At 38.1% G+C, this 14,505-nt stretch overlaps 1 protein-coding gene across 1 annotated transcript in view; it reads right to left on the bottom strand.

The window, feature by feature from the left end:
* Positions 1 to 14,505, bottom strand: part of LOC126248092 (ATP-binding cassette sub-family G member 8) — a 325,668-nt gene that overhangs the window by 69,553 nt on the left and 241,610 nt on the right. The window contains exons 10-11 of the mRNA XM_049948758.1: positions 7,350 to 7,591; positions 2,164 to 2,383 (exon numbers count right to left, since the gene is read on the bottom strand). Coding sequence (XP_049804715.1) covers positions 2,164 to 2,383; positions 7,350 to 7,591 — 462 coding nt within the window. The remainder of the gene's footprint in view (positions 1 to 2,163; positions 2,384 to 7,349; positions 7,592 to 14,505) is intronic.

The raw sequence follows: 14,505 nt of genomic DNA, 5'->3' as shown, positions 1-14,505 counted from the left end.
AAAGTTAATGGTTTAAATTAATATACATAGTGTTCCTACATGAAAAACAAAGCTTTCACAAATATTTGGTCTCGACGATTAATAAGCTGTAAGAGAAGCTAAGCTTCCACATATAATGCTGAATTTTTTGCATGTGTTACACTTTAAGATACATCACACAAATGTGCCAGTAAAATTTTTAATAACGACGTAAATCTCTGATCTTCTGGGCTCAAAATTCTTCTAGATGGTTGTCCTCAAAGAGTTGATTTTTAAATGAGCGTCAAACGCTCTGTGATTTAAGAAATTCATCGTACATTCTCGCACATATTTCATCTAGCGTAAAAGGAAATTTACTTTGAACGTAACACTTTTCAAGCAACCATTCACAATATTTTCCCGTGACCTGTTAGAAATTGGTTCGTTTCAGCAGTTGCTAGAGAGCACCAGATAACAGGTGTCACTGCGCCTGTGCAGCTACGATGACGCATGAAGCCTGCATCTTTGTAAGCGTAAAACATTAGAAGATCTTGCATTATGTTATAAAAGAAACAAGACATCAAAGGATACTTCAAGAGCATCGGAATTTCGTGAACCATACTAAAATGCATAATTTGGCTTAAAGTGCACAAGTGTTATGTCCAGATTCGGATGTAAATTTTCTTGAGTGCCAGTACTGTATTATCTCATGTTTGGTTCTTTATTATGGCATAATGCCATATGCACTAGACGATGGAAAACGTGCACTTGAAATGCAGCAAACAGTTGAATCTAGCCAACAGTGCGAACACTTCATTTCAAATAAATTGACTGCCTCTGTGCAAAAGATTAATAAAAGCCAAATCTCTTTAGCAAACCGACAAAAATAACTTCATTGTTCAGCAAGGTGATTCATGCTTGACTGTCAGAAAGGTGGAAATAAAACCTGAAACTAATGACATAGTTTAGCCTTCCATAATCATGCGAACGTATTTTAATTCATTTGGTAGCTCCTGGCCACAGAAATCCATTTTGTTTTCATTTAATGTGAGAGCAATAAATGAAGAGGAAACAGCAAAATCACTAAACGTAAATACAGGTCACTTTGAGACTACCCACTTCCCCACTACAACTCAGACTGCTCTGTGCATCAGCCCCCGATCTACGATATTTCTGAACCGGAGAAATTTAGATAGTGGCGCCCAGCCACACATCTGTAGCCAGAAGTGGGAGAAGGTACTACTTATATGCGACTTAACTGCACATGCGCAAGAGCCCGCCCGCAACTGCTCAAATGAATCTAATGTAAACAGCTGTCACGTCACGCTCATCGGAGGCAATTTGTTGTTAGGAAGCACTGCATATTCTTCCTAAAGCTTTTGACACACTTTGATTGGCAGATGCTTGTATGAGCACTGTGTTTTGTTGTTGTATATGGTGCATTTCCTTTGCGACTTTAGTTTTATTTTTTTATTTATTTATTTATTTATTTTTTTCCCCATGTTTTGTTGCAGCAGTATTATTCTGCAGAAGCAGGATACAGTAATATCCTTCATTAGAGTATTGGTTCTTACCAGTCAAAATCACAAAAATTTAACTGGTAACTAAAACAATGAAAGATTCCCGGAATTCTAAAAAATTCCCAGGTTTTTCCCTGTTTTCTCCCGGACGAAAAAATTCCCGGGTTTTTCCCGGATCTCCCTGAATAAAGGTATTGCCCTATATGCAAAGACTAAACGCATACAAAATATTGTAAAGACACTAAGATTAATCTGGCTGTAAATGGCCACTGAAGAACATATAGTAACAGGGTGCAGATCTCCATTCAGAAACTCTCAATTGTCTATGAGAAAACTTGGTACACTTCTACTTGTCAGATGAAAAGAAACAGCTAGTAGTTTGTGGGCATCCAGTTTCTCTAACTCGTTTGTTGTTTTGTAAGGTATGGTGCAATTTTAGCAGTTACTGTATATGAGTCAGAACATTCTAAGGTAGAAAAAGGTGAGAGAACTATCCTTGCATTTCCCTGGTATAGTTTTGGTAAGCCAAAGCAAATTTAACAAAGGAAATTGAGAATATGTTTTTCTGGATTGGTCTACATATATACTGTGCAATACCTGACTGTTAAAACTCACAGCTCACATGTAACATTCTCATTAAGCACTAGAGCATATGATTCTACAGTAAAAGATCAATACAGATTACCTCCTGCTCCACCATTTCCAGCCCACTGTCTCAAGAATTCAATCAGGAAAAATGTGTCAAAAATATCCATTCCTCTCGTGGGTTGGTCCAGCACAACTATATCAGTATCCAATAACAGCTGAGATGCCACACTCAGTCGACACTTTTCAGACATTGTCAGACTGGCCACTTTGGTGTATCTCACTTGATCTAGTCCTAAATCTTCAATCAGAGCATCAATCTGAAACATAAAGAAGCACAAAATGTGTAAAAAAGTATTGTAAAACTATGATGTGGATTTTTTTGAAACTTTATGAAAGTAAGTAGAAAAGTAAGTTTTTGTACTTTACTGCTTTGCAAAAACAGGAACAGTTCTCCCTATAACTTCTGTATTTGACAAGATGGAAGTCTGGAAGTCTAGTAATATTAGGTTGGTGCACAAGTTCATAGTGTTTTTGCTTTGCATGTTAGTATTCCAGTTCCTGTGGGTTTATTTATCAATTGCAATTTTTTTAATTTTTGTTCACTGCTGCTACATGAGTTTACATATTGCCATTTTGTCATTTGTATATAGTGAATGGAGCTATGGATGGTAGAAAATGGAGTGCCAAGTCGAAAAAGTGGAACATTTCTGATATATTCTTCTGTATGAGTTCAACAGAGGGGTGACAACAGCAGAGGCAGCCAGAAACATTTCTGTTGTATATGGGGATAATGCTGATGGACAGAGCATGACAAGAAAGTGGTTCTCTCGTTTTGACATTAGTGGTGGTGGTGGTGGTTAGTGTTTAACGTCCCGTCGACAATGAGGTCATTAGAGACGGAGCGCAAGCTCGGGTTAGGAAAGGAATGGGAAGGAAATCGGCCGTGCCCTTTCAAAGGAACCATCCCGGCATTTGCCTGAAACGATTTAGGGAAATCACGGAAAACCTAAATCAGGATGGCTGGAGACGGGATTGAACCGTCGTCCTCCCGAATGCGAGTCCAGTGTGCTAACCACTGCGCCACCTCGCTCGGTTTGACATTAGTGACTCTCCACATTCAGGAAGATCTTCGGAGTTTGATGAAAATCATTTAAACAGTTAATCCACAATGATCCATGCCCCTGTACATTGGCAAATGTTATGAACTATGTGTTGTAACTGCAACCAGGACAGTCGCGGGGTAGCACTGACGAAAGGCGCGGCCCCGCGAACAACAACACAACAGAAAAGGAAGGACACAACCAACGTAAGACAGAACGAATACAACAGGACCGAACAACAGAGTCACAAGGAAACAAACTCGTACACAAACCAGGAAGAAAGCAGTCTAGCGCAAGCGAGGTGAAAACCGACGTAAGCGAGATAAGACTGACTTGATGTGCAAGTGGCCAGCACTTAAGTACGCTCACGGGGGCGCCGCTATTGGCCGCTGGGACCACGTGTTCCACTGGTGGCGCCCCCACACTAAAAGCGGGCCAGGAGGCGCATGCCGCTGCAACTTATGGTGCAACGACCTCTATGGGTCTTCGACGTCCATGACGTCTGGCGCGGATTCAAATTCCACGGCGCGCAGTACCAGACTATGGTCATTCCACCATCTTGCAACATTTTCATGCAATGCTGAAGATTCAAAAATTTGGTGTATAGCTAGAGCGTGGTCTAAGCCAAAATCACAAACATCAGTGGGTGGCCATATGTGCATCCCTGCTTGCTCATCATCAATTGGCTCGTGAACAACACTGACCATCACTATCCTGTATTGTTACTGGTGACGAGAAATGGTGTCTTTTTGCTAACATAAGTAGTGGTTGAGCCCAAACAAAGCAGCAACACCGGGTACAAAGACTTGCATGCATTCGCAACACATAATGTTATGTTTCTCATGGGATGGTGATGGTGTGCTGTACTATGAACTGCTTCCCCAAGGTATAACCATCACTGCTGACATTTACTGTCAACAACTGAGATGTCTTGCAGATGCAGTCCAAGAACATTGACCTGAGGGACTGCATGAAGTGATGCTACTCCACAACAACATCCACCCACATGCTGCTAGACTGAAAAAAAAAAATACTAGAAAGAAGTTGGGCTGGGAAGTCATTCTGCATCCTCTTTATTCATATGGTCTTGCACCCTCAGATTTTTCATTTTTTCTGCTCTCTATTGAACAACCTTCCAGGAACTTCCTTTCCAGATGAAAATGCATTCTGAACATGGCTTGATGAGTAGTTCACCTCAAATACACATGATTTCTACAGTTGGGGAATCAAAAGGTTACCCCACCATTGAGAGACTGTTGTAAATAGTGAAGGAGAATACATTGTTGATGACTAAAGTCTCTGTCATATGTATCTGTTGTGTTTATTAAATGTATGAGAAAATGCTATAAGTTTATGCACAACCCTAATAAGCAGTGGACAGGCACACAAGCCAACAAAGAATACCTGATGCAGTGACAGCCGGAAAATGTGAACACACTGAATGAATGTCCATAAGAGCATGTACAGATATTAATCCAGTTTCCAGACTCCACAGAATGGCATACTCTTATATCCAACAAGTGTGAAAGCAGCATCATAAAATGGTATACGGTTTAATAACAATGAATGAAAAAAGTTGCTATCTAACAACTACAGATTTACTACATTTACCCAAATATAAGACAACTCCAAATACAAGACAACCCCTTTTATTTTAAGGACATATTTTAACATATTCTGAGTAATCAAAACCACAAACTGTTTTATTGACGTAAAGTATCTGCCTTAAAAGTTAAAATTATACGTATTATAAATTTATGCCATTTATTGATTGTCTATATTTTGATGTTACAAGGAAAAATAATAAAAAGAGAAACTAATGAATTACATTAATGTGTGGACTATTTCTTTTCTATCCTTTCTGCTTACTACTCCTGTCATCTGTGGTGTCACTGATTTTCACCACCACCACCACCACCACCATTCTAATAGCACAGCTGTGAGATTTCTATCTTCATAATCTGGCTGTTTCTTCTGAATGTGTTGCGATTCCTGAGGCTGTAGTTACATTAGGATCTGAGATCTCAGCTGAATTTCTTTTCCCCAGGATACATATCAGATTTCATTATTATACTGATGTGAAGTGTTACAATGTCTCTTGCTTCCAAACATATCGCCTGCCCGCCTCTTTTTCACTAGCTGCATAGAGCCAGCAGATGACACACCCCATTTCATTCCTGTTACACATCACAGTGCATGTCGACAACATTGTAGCATGAAACATGCAAGTATGTCACTGGCCCTTATCTCGACTTTTACCATTGCAATATCTTCTAGTGTGCAAGTAATATAAAATAACAGCAAGTAATACATAAATAAAAAATTGTAATCACATTTCAGTCCAATTCTCAAACTTTTGCTCATCCCGTGATCTACTGAAGTCTGTTGGTACTATCTCCATGACGGACCTTATTGCTGTAATTTATTCTTGTAATAACAATTACAGTCCGTTTAATATTATTTATTTCATTTGTTACACTTTTCATTCAGGATTTATTTCCCTTCTTATTTCATCTTAATGTCTCTCATAAACTAAATAAAGCATTGATCTGGTTTCAGAATAAAGTAAAAGTTATTTGTTTGACAACATTTTAGCTTTTGAATGTTACCTTTCCTTAAAAAGCAGCATTAATGTTTGTAAACGGTATCCATACACAAATGAGAAGCTTTATTGCAAGCCTGTCAAATACAACATGAGTTTATTAGATTATAGATCTTAATGCTGATCCTTTCTGTGTTTCACAATACTGTCAAATTCTAAGCAGAACAATAGATTGTTGTAGCAGCTAGTTCATAGTTTCTCGTGTATCTCTTGCAGTAGCACTGCATGAGCCAAATGTCTTGTTCAAGCAATGCTGATACTGTATCGAGTATTTCAGCATATCAGGAAATCTTGAGCCTGTTTGAAGGATAGTATGGTTTGCTAGTCTTGCCCTTCCGGATTCTTCAAAATAAATCTGCACATGACCTCAATAGCCAAAGCTTCATCTGTGAATGAAAGATGACCCCTATATACTCTATTAAACAATGTAAAAATGTTGACCTCAGTAGCAATAGCTTAATCTGTAAATATAAGACAACTTTGTATTTTTTGAATGATAAACTCGAGAAAAAATCTCATTCTATAATTGGAAAAATACAGTGTTTGTTAATAGCATCCAGATAACAATGTGAGAAAAAACACAAATCACACTGAATTAGTTGGAAATAAAGTTAAGTATTCACTTTGTCCTAAAAGGGGTGTTGTCTACAAATCCTTATGCTTCCATGAAGTATGCTCAAGATGGATTTTGTAGAAACTTTATGACCAAGAAAGGCTCGAGTTAATACAAGTTTTCCCCAAAACACCAGCGACATTTTACCGCTGAATATTTTGTCATATTTTGAGTCAGTAATGTACTACTTCAGTTTATTTTATTTATAAAAGAGGGTTATCGTATGCAGTTTTCAAATTTATTGAAATAATTTTCTGGAGGACAAATCTGAAGTTATGAATATAGCTGCAACACAAGAGATGTTACTGTACAACTAAGAGGCTACCTGATGCTAACAGTTTCTTCTTACTACACAAAATGTGTACTTGTGTACCTGTAGCTCAAAATATTATGCTTCCTGTCACAGTACACTCAACAAATTCATTACACTCTTGGCACTGCCACACATCCCCCACCAGTTACAGCATAGACTTAGGACATTCAGCAGTTTGTTAAAATGTATAAACATTTATAGCATAAATAGTTTCCAACTAAATACAAAATTGAAAAGAAAATTGTGAAAAGAATCCACTAGCAACATGGCACCATTTTCTTGGCAGGATGTATGAAAGATGCAGTGGCAAACTGTGTTCTTTATGCTGTGGTTTAATTAGCTGTTAAATTGCAAAACAATCATGGAACTTTTTGTTGGTTTACACTACTCGTAGAAAATCCAACAGTCATTTTCTCATATATTACATAGATGTTTAATGCACTATTTAGTTCAGAAACAAAATGTAACACACACACACACACACACACACACACACACACACACACACATACATACAGGGGGAGAGAGAAGGGGGTGGGTAATCAGCAGTAAGTACCATTTGCAGAAACATGTATAAAGCACAACAATTAAGATTATGCAGAAAGCACAACAATTAAGATTTAATTTACCTTAACACATTACACATATACCTTACCCTGTCTTTAATTGCCATTTTTGTAATGAGACTGCTGGCCTTTCGCATCCAGTTGTAAAAATGAAGTGTCTGAAGAACACTTAGATCTGGGCACAGGAAGCCATCACAATGGACATATGCAACACATTCCTTTAATTGTTTTGAATGTACTGGTTGCCCATTTAATATGACGTCACCACGGATCTTGCCTATGTTAGAGGAACGCCCTGATAACACCTCCAGCAGGGCCGTGCCTTCTTCTTCTGAAATTTGTGCATGAAATACTTCTGTTATACATTGCACATAGTTTTTTCATGTTCATTTATATCTTGTCCACAATTGTGAGAATCTACCGTTTCTCTGATGTATTACTAAAATGGATATTAGAGCACTTTTTACAAACTATAGTTACAAATGATCATATAAACATAGATTAGTTGCCTGTTGTTTATTTCACAAGAACAGATATGTTGAGAAGTTTGTGGTATGAATGTTGTCATTATAAATGGTGAAGTAACATCAGTTGGAAGTTGTGTTTTAGTGCCGAGATGGACCTTTTGTACATTAACCGAATTGCCACATATGAGACTAGCAAATAAAACTACAGAAAGCAATTTATGTGTTATAGTGACTAACTTAAGATTTTACTCTGACTGCAAAGATGCATGCCCTCAGAATATGCTATAGGTTAATCATCCCTGAACACATTACATTTAAATTTAGTAACCAAAATTTACTGTATACAGTTTCATTGAGTATATGCTATTTATTGTGAGTGAGCCTGCACTTTTAGCTGCATTGTGTGTAAGGACCTGAATGAATCATATTCTGCTGTTATGGTAAGATAGACTTTTCACTACCTATGAACCAAGTAATGACAATGCGAACAGTGCTATTGTAGTTTTATTTGCTACCACATCCTTAAAACACAGCTGTTTATGAATCCTACAGTTTATATTACAAAGCTTCCCACAGATAAGCTATGAAGAAGAACGGTAATGATAATATAGTAAAATGCATGATGTAAATGAATGAAAGCAACTTCAGGAATAGTCAAACAACAAACTTCTGGGCTAAATAATTACACGACTTCTACATCTGATTATCTGTGTCCACTCTACATCTACATGGACCACTGAATGGCACATAGCAGAGGGCACTTTGTGCCACTGCTAGTCATTTCCTTTCCTGTTCCACTCACAAACAGAATAAAGGAAAAACAACTATCTATATGCATCTATATGAGCCCTAATTTCTCTTATCCTATCTACATGACCCTTATGTACAATGTACACTGGTGGCAGTAGAACTGTTCTGCAGTCAGCTTCAAATGACAGTTCACCAAACTTTCTCAGTAGTGTTCTGCAAAAAGAACATATTCTTCTCTTCAGGAAATCACATTTGAGTTCATGAAGCATCTACACAATACTTCCATGCTGATTGAACATATCAGTAAGAAATATAACAAGCTGCCTCTGAATTGCTTTGATGTCTCTCTTTAATCCAACCTGGTGGGAATCCTGAACAACTGAGCAATACTCAAGAATGTGTCATACTAGTGTTCTATATGTGGTGTTCTTTACAAATGAACCACACTTTCCTCAAATTCTCCCAATAAACCAAAGCCAACAATCTGATTCCCTGATACCAGGCTTGTGTCCTCATTCCATTTCATATCCCTTTGCAATGATATGCCTTTCATATTTAATTGTCTTGACTGTGTCAAGCAGCACAACACTAATGCTGTATTCAAAAATTACAGATTGTTTTTCCTCCTCATTAACTTATGTTTCCCTACGTTTAGTGCAAGCTGCCACTCATCACACTAACTAGAAATTTTGTCTGAGTCATCTTGTATCTTCCTATACACACTCAATTATGACACCTTCCCATACATCACAGAATTATCAGTGAACGGCCACAGTTTGCTGCTCATCCTCACTGTCAGGTCAGTGATGTATATTTCTTCATTTATTTACACATCTAGGTTCCATATGAACAAATTGAGGAGCAAATCTCCAAGGTCATGGAACGTATCAGTACATGAAATTACAGCATAAAAGTAATAACAGATGAAGTAAAATGTTTATGAACCCAAAAAAGTCAAGCTATAACTTTAAGTAGCGCAATCAACAACATAACATAAGAACCAGCTAAATTTTTCAAGGAATTCCTCAACAGAATAGGAGTGTCCCGTGAGGAGACTCTTCAATTTCAATTTGAAAGGTGGTAGCTTATTGAAGATGGATGCAGCAGTATACTATACACCTTTCTGCACAAAAGTTAAGGACGTGTGATCCAAATGCAGATTGGATTTCTGCCGAGTATTACCTGAAAGAAAGGCTTCACAATGCTGGTGACCTGGTACTCATTTCCCAACACTTCCTGCAACTGCTGGTCCACATCTCTACCATGCAAATTACATAACAGCAGAACCTTCTTCTTTCTGTTAGACTTTGCGACTGACTTAGGCCTCCTAACTGCTGAGGAATGCTGTACATTTCCCTCACCTACAGCTATAAGGGGCTCCTCTCCACTCAACTCTGACAGTTGGTGAAATCTATTGCATATACGCACAGTAATACTGTCTGAATACCTCCTCCTCCTAGCTGCCTTCTTGCCAACTGACAGTTCCCACTCCCCAGCACCCTTCACAGTCCTCAACCTATCTAGTTCCTCCTTTGTGTACTGCAACTGCATGTGAAGGGCACAGACCTTATGCTCCTGCTCCTCTATCAACTTATTTCTACTACAGATTCTGCATTCCCAGGAGAGGACCTCACTTGAATGCCCATTGGCTGTATAATGGCGCACAAACAACTTTGTCAGGACTTAACTTAAGAACCACAACTGCTGCAACTGCACATCGCGAAATGTAAACACACTGCTAATATTTGGATGAATGATTGAAAACTACTAAATTTAGTTTTTGAATATGGTACACAAACAATTTTGACAGTACTTAGCTTTATAACCGCTACAGCTGGAACCGCACACTGCGAAATGTAAACACACTGCTGAGGCATGAGACTTGGATGAATGACATATACAAAGATAAGAGTGGTTCTATCACATTTTCCTGCAGTGCTCCTGGTAATACCCTTGTCTGATGAAGACTTACTGTCAAGGACAATATACTGGGTTCAACTAGTTAAGAAGTCTTTGAGCCACTCACCTATATGGCATACCTGTATGCCCATATCTTAATTAACAATATACAGTGGGGCACCACCTCAAATGCTTTTTTTTTTTTTGGAAATCTATAAATATGAAATCTGCCTGCTGCCCTTCATCCGTAGTTTGCAGCATATAATGAGAGGAAACAGCAAGCTGAGTTTTTCACAAGTGATGCTTTCTAACACTTATGTTAAGGATATACATCTGTAAATTTGCAGGTCTTTTTTTTTACCATTCTTGTTTACAGGAGTTGCCTGCACTTTTTTCCAGTTGCTTGGAACTTTCTGTTGGGGAAGAGATTTGTGATAAATGCAAGCTAAGTAAGAGGCCTATGTCATAGAGTACTCTCTGTAAAACCAGATTGGGATTCCATCCAAATCTTGTGACTTATTTGTTGTCAACTTGGTCAGTTGGTTCTCTGCAGCACTGTCTATTGCTATGTCCTCTGTGTGGGGGTTAGTGTGACTGTCAAACAACAGTACATATGTATGAACCTCCTGCGGGAATGATTTCTTAAATGTCAACAATTATGTCTTTGAAAGATTTCTTAAATGTGAAATTTGAAACACTAGCTTTCCTTTTGCTGTCTTCTGTTGCCACACCAGACTGGTCAACGAGTGATTGAATAGCTGCTTTCGACCCATTTAGCGATTTTACTTAGAACCAGTATTTTCTTGAGTTCTCAGCAATATCTTTTGCTAAGGTATGATGGTGATAGTAGTTGTATGCTTCATGCATCAATATTTCTACAGGTTTACAAATTTGTACTAAATTTTTCCTTTCATCGATTGCACATTCTATTTTGAACTGAGAGTGTAACACTCTCTAGTTCTTCAGCATTTTCCAACATTTTTTATTAAATCATGTTCAGTCTTTTCCAACCTTAAAGCACTTACTTGGCACATACTTCTACAGAGTGCAATTTACAACACGTTTAAATGTTGCCCACAATTCCACTATCCACTATGTCATTCATATTGGAGCTAAATTATGTCCATTCCTTGTCTATGAGTGACGCTAACAACTGTTTACCTGCTCTTTCTAGCAAAAATATTTTGTCTTCTTGAAGGCTTTATTAACTTAGTAACCATCATCACTATGATGACATCATGATCACTAATCCGTCTCCATATGCTGACACCATAGATACGGTTGGGCTTGTTTGTAGCTACAAGGTCTAAAACGTTTTCATCATGTATGGGCAGTCAAACTAACCCTCAAGACAGTTTTTGAAAAATGTTTTCAAAACTACTTCACAGCACCACCTGTCAATTCCACCTGCAACCTGCAATGAATCCACAGACATTGCAGTCCTTACTCAGTAGGTTAAATTCACCTCAAACTAATATTGCATGATCTGGGGTGGGTTGGGTTGTTTGGGGGAAGAGACCAAACAGCGAGGTCATTGATCTCATCAGATTAGGGAAGGACGGGGAAGGAAGTCGGCCGTGCCCTTTCAGGTAACCATCCCGGCATTTGCCTGGAGTGATTTAGGGAAATCACGGAAAACCTAAATCAGGATGGCCGGACGTGGGATTGAACCGTCGTCCTCCTGAATGCGAGTCCAGTGGCATGATCTGGGTATTTCCGCACTTCTGTGTGTTGACTTTCTTTGACTGATTTTAAAACTGCCAAGTGGAATCTGGTGGCTGGAGAAACATCAAAAAATTAGACAATCAACTGCAATGGCATCTAATCTGTCTTTTTGATATATGATCCATGCCTCACTAAATATTTCAGAGCATTCTACTTCAGATTTCAGCCAGATCACAGTTCTGAAAATAATTTGAGCATGACAACTTTACTGGAAGGCAGTAAATTCAAGAACTTTATTGCAAATACTTCCATTTACCATTAAAAATTTTAGGTCAAAGTATCTTTGCATTGTACATGAACTGATTTCATTCTTAGAATATCAACTGGTGAGTGTTCATCAGAGGAGCTCAAACCATTGCCCAGCCTAAAAAAAACCATGTGCACTCCACAATTACTCTGCTACGAGAACAGCTGCTTCCTTTGCATAGAGCAACCCTAACCTATCAAGAGCAGTTCCCCACTCCATAACACAGGTTAAGAAATTTGTAGCCAAGATTGCCACAGAATTGACAGAGCTTTCAGCTGAGACCCTCTACTTGGCTCCAAAGCACATGATCCCGATCAGTTCTGGCAATGAAGCTGCAAATTATGAGCTCTGCTTGCACCTCACACCAAGGTCAGCAGGCTTCACCACTTCTGCCAAATGCTTGTATGAACTGAGGATGTCCTCAGAACCCAAGTGACAGATGTCACTGGTGCCGACTTGAGCCACAACTTGCAGATGACTGGAAAATGCACACTCAATAGCCGCAGGCAGGGACTCCTCCACATTTCGGATGAGGCCCCCGGGTAGACACACCGATTGCACACTGGATTTCTTTCCAGCCCTGTATGCTATTCCACTAAGGTCATCCATGGCATGCCTAACATTGGATCTCCCAATAACTAGCAACCCCCCCCCCCCCCCTCCCTCGTGTGCCTGCTCAGATCCTGCTGAAGAAGCAGCCACCTGTCCATTCACAGGGTGAATGACCGAGGCCAGACAGCCAACCTCCACAATGACTTCTTCCTCAAATTATGTCAATACATTACCTTGCATCACTCCCCCTGCAGTGAGGGCAGATCCACTGCATCTTTTATGTTCCATCCTTTCTTGTGTCTCTCACCTACTTCTTTTATTTAATCTAGTAAAATGTACCATGTGCTTTTGTGTTAGTGATGATATTATGAAAAACATGAAGTTTCATATTGTAAGTTTAGTTTCTTTGCAGTAATTTTTTCTCCTCAATATCAATATGCATATGATAACATTAGATACAGTTTGCATACCACACAACTATTGACAGTTATTTAAAAGTTGTGTCTTTATGAATGTATACAGGTAGGGCCAACTTTACTGGTTCTTTTTCATTGTCTTTTATTCAAAGATGCAATAAAGTATGGGTCAAGTCATCTGAGAACATTATACCATGAGTACATGTTTCATATATTATGGGCACACATTGTGTATTAAATAGCGAAAAACAGTTTCAGAATTAATTTACAGTACATCATGGTGACAAGTACTCTTGAAGATAATATTACATCCACCCAGACATAAGAAAAGTGGTACAGTTTTTTCATAGATAAGAAATTTTTATACAGTATGTCTCTCAAATACATAGTCATTAGAGTTTATGTAAGTAAAATGCTATTACTTTGCACTTTTTGGCAGTAATCAGTTAAAAAATACTGACACTGAGACTTGATAAAATAGCTACTGGTTTAATTTCTTGGGGCATTCTGCTCAAAATCTAAAAAGATAATACATTATTGTAAAAACCAAAATCATAATGTTTTATTTTTCTATGATGAGGGTTAATTTTTACTTAGTGTCATAGTAACAGAAATCTTCATTTTTATAGAAGAGCCTTGCATTTTCAACTGCATATTTCTAAATGACTGTAACAAACCCATAGAGGCAAATACATGGAAGAAGGAAAATTCCTGTTTTCAGAATATTGGTTTGCAAGTCTTAGGGTACTTTTTCAGCTTTTTCCATTACACTAAGAATCTTTATTTCATCCAAAAACACTTTATATTGTATGCTGTATTTCTCAAAATATTATACTATATTTTAACATAGATTGGGCATAAGCAAAGCTTTAAATTCATAAACAGTTTAGTTTTTCTGAATCTGTTCTAAGAGTACTATTCAAAGTTTCTGTTACAAGTGTCTGGATAGTTTTTAAGTTTTTTATAACTGATTATGACCCTCATGTTGTTCATACTTTTATCCATTATGGATATAGAACACTGCCACAGTGATGCATGAAGGTTTTCTGAAATACTGGTAACCATAACCAGTCACTGTTGTGTGATTCAGTTTTTATTATACCATGACTGATTCCAAGTCACCTAGTGACTCATCGTAAGAACGCACACAGTTTTAATAATCATTTGCAGCATTGTGGAGGTCACTGTG

The sequence above is a fragment of the Schistocerca nitens genome, chromosome 3 (genome assembly GCF_023898315.1).
Source record: "Schistocerca nitens isolate TAMUIC-IGC-003100 chromosome 3, iqSchNite1.1, whole genome shotgun sequence".
Lineage (NCBI taxonomy): Eukaryota > Metazoa > Arthropoda > Insecta > Orthoptera > Acrididae > Schistocerca > Schistocerca nitens.
The sequence above is the reverse complement of the archived record's forward strand: the minus strand, read 5'-3'. Positions and strand labels throughout refer to the sequence as shown.